The sequence below is a fragment of the Ochotona curzoniae genome, unplaced genomic scaffold, assembly GCF_017591425.1.
Source record: "Ochotona curzoniae isolate NIBS_2020 unplaced genomic scaffold, NIBS_Ocur_1.0 contig_3137, whole genome shotgun sequence".
NCBI lineage: Eukaryota > Metazoa > Chordata > Mammalia > Lagomorpha > Ochotonidae > Ochotona > Ochotona curzoniae.
Genome location: NW_024465731.1, coordinates 1 through 5,055, shown reverse-complemented (window position 1 = coordinate 5,055; position 5,055 = coordinate 1). Strand labels below are relative to the sequence as shown.

Here is a 5,055-nt window from a genome sequence, read left to right as displayed (position 1 = left end):
ATGTCGTACCCAGCTAAATTTTGTCTTCAAAAATGAAATAAAATGCTTCCAAAGCAAAGAAAAGGGAAAAGAATTTGCCTCTTCCAAAACTGCACTACACAGAACACTTAAACAGGTTCTCTTCACAGAGTAAGGGAATAGCCAAAACCAAAACCAAGAACATCCCAGGAAAAGAACAACAGAAGACTCAATCAATGAACAACCATTGCTAAAACGACAGGACCAAATTACCACCCATTTACAGTAACACTGAAGAGAAATGGCTTCAACTCCTCAATCAAACGTCATAGATCAGTAGACTAGATCTAAAAGAAAAACAAACACATCTGTTTCTTGCCAACAGGACACATCTCTCACCAGCAGAAACTAGATCTCATGGATTTTGGAGAACTGGGCCTCCTCACTTGCTAAGCCTGAGCAGTGGACAGCATGCCCAGATGCACTTGGGGCAGATGGCAGCTCACCCAGGTCTGCAGAGGACATTGAGTACCACGTAGACGATGGGAGACAGAACCAATCGGACAACTCTCCAAACCAGGCTTTAGCATCAAGCATCGGGACAAACAGACACTCTCAGGTGGACAATGTCAGCCAGTGGACCTTGGAAGAATTTCCTCATTCTTGCAGCAACAAAACCAACAGCCTTTCAGAACTATCACAACCCCTTGCGCAGTGCCCTCAGAGCCTGATCCACATCTGGGACCCTGGGATGATATGGGGTGGCTGTCCTCCACCCCCGGCACTCATGCGGTTAGGATGCTGGGTATGGCTTCACCTCTTCTTCTTCCCTTTCCCCAAGAACAAAGAGAACAAAATGAACATCAGAAGCGATGGTGTCATGCACGGAGGCCTATTCCTCCACCCTTCCCATGGGATATAGTGGTACACATGCACATGGATCCATCTAAACTACATCATCAACACCAAAATAAAATCATTTTATCAGACTTGTTGTGGATGAGTAGGGAGGCCAGAGGCCTGGAGTGTGGCTGTGGACAGTGTGGTCAGGCGCTGGCGGATGATGAGGTCCCAGGACCTCCACATGAGGGGCCCGAGGGAGCAGGTGACTCACAATCTCACTGGGGAGGAGGAGGGTGGCAGCAGTCCTAGGGAGCTGAGGACAAGTGTGATGGCAAAGAAGGCCTCGGGGGGTCAGGATTGGAGGAGAGGCCTCCAAGAGGAGACCAGGATGCCCACAAGGACACAACCACAGGGAGCTAGGCACGGCAGTGGGGGCATTGGGAATGGGGCAGGTGTCCTGGCTTCCATTACAGGCTAGAAGACAGGCTGGGCAATGTTGGGTGTTGGGGGTGGTACCAAGTGTGCCATGTGTCAAGGAGCAGGCGGCCTCAGGAAGAGGCCCCAAGCTGGGGCTGGGGAGCATGGCAGCTTTCAGTTATTCTGTGGGGGCCAAAACTAGAGATGGCCCGTCACAACAGAGCCTATTCCTTCCCACAGCCCCACGCGTGGACACCAGCTCCCAGCCCCAGAGTTCTGCCGGCAGCACAAAGAGGCCTTGGTCCACAGCCTTCTCAAACTCGGGGTCTGACTCAGAGACAGAGGTGACAACAGAGATGCAGGGCATATGGCCTCGGGGCTGCAGGGCGAGCTGGCCCCGGAGACCAACCCAAAGGTGCACACAAAGCACAGAGCCCACGGAGAATTGGGCTGTGGAGTGGCTCCTGGGGCTGAAGATGAGGCTCAAGAAGCAGCGTGTGTCGACGGTGCTGCCTGAGCACCACAAGGTCTTCAACAGGCTGCTCGGTAGGGGATGAGACTCGGGGAGGGTCGTGGGGGGTGCTTCGGTGGGTAGGGACAGGTCCTGGGGGACCTGGATGGAGCCTTGCCTGTGTAGCCAGAGAGACTGGGGGCCTGGGGAGAGCCCTGGATCTGCCAGCCTCTCTGATACACATGAGCTCCTGCTGCCCATGTCCACCAGCGGGGCTGCGGAGATGCCGGGCTCACTGTAAATGCTGGGCTGTCACCCACTGATCACCCCATACAGACTGAAACAGGCCTCAGTGGCACATGGGCAGCCACGGGCATGTGCCCAGGCCCAGGACACACATCCATGCTGGACCAAGCCCTTCCTCACTGGCAGCCACAGACCCTTGCTTGCCAGCCACATGTGCCCAGCCTCTGCATGGCTGCTGGACCCTTGGCTCTGACCTGACACTTCCCCAGAAGAGGCCAGGGCCCGCCTGCTTCTCAGCCTAACACACTGGCCCCTTTCCCCAGAGGATCCCGTGGTCAAGCGGTTCCTGGCCTGGGACAAGCAGCTCAGAGTATCTGACAAGGTGAGTGGGCCCGACACACGGGGATAGATTGGGTTGGGGGACACAGGGCATAGCACCCCTGCAGTCATCTGCCCCTGCACGTGCCTCCACCCAGCACGCACACACAGTGCCTGCCCTTTCCTGACGGGCCCCGCATGTATGACGGAGCCTGTGGCATCTCTGCTCCCCACTGAGACTGCTGCCTCTGTGCCAGGCCCCAGGTCAGGCCAGCCTGGATGTCACAACTCTCGTGGGCATCCCTGATGATCAGGGCCCAGGTGCCCAGCTTCCTGCTCCTCCAGAGCCCTGGGAACCCCAGCTGCCCTCACACAGGGCCCTGGCAGTGGCAAGGCTACACTGAGTGGCAACAGCCCACTGCCCCAATACCCACCACCCTGTCCTGATTCTCGTCAAGTCATGACTCGTGTCGTGCTGCCCTCTCTCCCTCAGTACCTGCTGGCCATGGTCATCGCCTACCTCAGCCGAGCCGGCCTCTACCCATGGCAGTACAGGCGCATTCATTTCTTCGTAGCTCTGTGAGTATTCTGCTTCCCGACTCTCTGCCCTGGAACATGCAGGACTGAGTCCTCCCTCCACCTGCAACAGCAGAGTCAGCTCCAACACCACACCCTCCCTCTGCTTCTCTGGCCTCCCAGCGCTGCTGCCCAGCCCGCTTCCGGGGGCACCCTTTCTGATCCCTGACCTGCTGGGCCCAGGCCCGTGTGGCAGGGTCACGTCACAGTGCCCACAGGCTCTTACAGGCTTGGCCCTACTTGAGTGTAAGATGACAGCTCAGCTCCTGCCCTTTTGTGGCACCTCATTCACTCTGCACAAGGCCTTGCCTGGTACATGCCATGGGTCAGAGAGTGTGACAGGGAATGTGGAACTACAAGCTGCATGTGGAATGAGTGCACGGGAGTGGATGGACACGCTGTGTCTGCCCTTGGGGGCACGTCTGTGTCGTTGGGGAGGTGTGTGCACCTGCATCATGGTGAAGGGGTGGGGAGGGGGAGGGCAGGGATGCAGTGCCCAGGGCCCAGGAGGGAGGCATTCTCTGCCAGTTCCTGTCCAGCTACAGGGGCACTGAGGGCTCCCATGCAGAAGCTGAGCTTGGCCAGAGGTCTTCCCGCTGGGCCCGCGCAAAGAGATGGGCTTCTTTTCCCAGCTACCTGGCCAACGACATGGAGGAGGACGAAGAGGACGACGAGCCTCCCAAGCAGGCCATCTTGTCCTTCCTCTTCGGCAAGGATGACGCCCAGCGGCCCCTCTTCGACCACCTGCGCCTGCAGTTCATGCGCTGCATGGGCTGGAAGGCCTGGGTCACCCTGGAGGAGTGTGAGGAGGTGGGTGAGGCTGGGGCGGCTTGAGCAGGACCCAGGAGCAGGGCTGCAGGGCCCGGGGCTAGGGATGTGGGGACAGGCAAGAAGGGCCAGGGAAGAGCCTCTGAGGGAACGTTTGTCTTTCCAGATCCAAGCCTATGACCCAGAGCTCTGGGTGTGGGGGCGAGACCGGGCCCTCCTAGCCTAAGCTGCTGCACTGACACCAGTGGTCACCGGCCAGAGGGCAGGTGCGTGCAGGTCCTCGGGGTGGGCTGGGAGGGGGCTGTCTCCAGTCTGGGAGATCTGGGGGCACCCTGAGCTGCACTCCCTTTTGTCACCCACACCTTTCTAAAACCTTGTCCAGATCCACAGTGGGAGATGATTAGATGAGATGATTGGATGGGACTGTGTGCATGTCCACACCTCCCATTCAATTCTGCCGTGCTCTGCAGTCACCCACACTCACTTTCCAACAACCCTCACCACGTTGGCCACTCCAGCATCAACGCTGGCCCCTGACTCCCACCCCTGCCGCCTTGTCCCCTCCTGCAAGCTTCCACCCCAGCAACACCTCCAGCATGGCCAGTGCAGCTGCACAATTGTGTGGCAGCTCTCATGGGGGACATGCATGCATGACTCTCCTTTGGGGTGGGGAGGGCACCAGCTAAACATCTCTATCTACTTTCCAAGTATTCCTATGCTCATGGAATTTGCCAGAACGCGGAAGGGTAAGCACAGCAACATCCTGCGTGGTGGTCACCCCTGACTCATCAGTTCCCGTCAGGGATGGGGGCTGGGCAAGGACGCACCTTGGGCCGTGAGCTGAGTGGTTAGGGTCGGGGATTGGGCATGGGCTCTCCTGTTGGCGAGTGGCCCACCTCAGGCCCAGAGTCAGGGACCCCCACTGACAGGCCGAGGATGGCTGACAAAGACCAGAGTTCAGAACCAAGGGCCAGGGCGCCAGGGAGTCTGTCTCCCAGCCCACCCGTGGGGACTGAACTGGCTGCGAGTCACGTCTGACTGGGTCTCTCCTGCTTCCAGGTCGGTGAGCCCAGGGGAGACGTTCTTCAGCAACAGCAGCAGTCCAGACACCAAGGGCCACTGCGAGACAGGCGACAGGCCTGCTGGCCGACAGTCTGCAACAACCCAGACTCTTCAACAACAGCGTCCCCGCCAAGTACTCCTGCCAGCTGTGGGCACTCCCGGGGCTGTGCGGTGGGACAGGCCTTCTATCCACTTCCATCCTGGCCCGACACTCCATCAAACTGGCACAACTGATTTCCTCCCCTGAGACAGCAGCTGCAGCCCTACTCCTTTATTGATTTAGTCACTCAGATTCCAACTATATGGTCCCCACGGTCAAAAACCATCAGAGGGGTCCACTCTTGAAGCCATCATTTGTTTGAATTGCACTCCAATTTTACTCATACTTCTAATGGAGTGCATATTCTATATGTAGT

The 5,055-nt window shown here is 57.9% G+C and overlaps 1 protein-coding gene across 1 annotated transcript; it reads left to right on the top strand.

Annotated features, from left to right (window-relative positions):
* LOC121155794 (speedy protein E4A-like) lies at positions 1 to 3,867 on the top strand. Its single transcript, XM_040979216.1, has 6 exons — positions 1 to 5; positions 1,634 to 1,764; positions 2,239 to 2,297; positions 2,727 to 2,812; positions 3,442 to 3,619; positions 3,744 to 3,867. Exons 1-6 carry the CDS (start codon positions 1 to 3, stop codon positions 3,801 to 3,803), a joined length of 519 nt encoding a protein of 172 aa, XP_040835150.1. The 3' UTR covers positions 3,804 to 3,867.
* The last annotated feature ends 1,188 nt before the right edge of the window (positions 3,868 to 5,055 follow it).

What these genes read in the sequence shown, in the direction of transcription:
- LOC121155794 (XM_040979216.1), top strand. An exon ending in GGTCTTCAACAGGCTGCTCG is followed by an intron (nt 1,765 to 2,238) that starts GTAGGGGATGAG and finishes CCCTTTCCCCAG; the next exon opens with AGGATCCCGTGGTCAAGCGG. An exon ending in CCCTGGAGGAGTGTGAGGAG is followed by an intron (nt 3,620 to 3,743) that starts GTGGGTGAGGCT and finishes TTGTCTTTCCAG; the next exon opens with ATCCAAGCCTATGACCCAGA.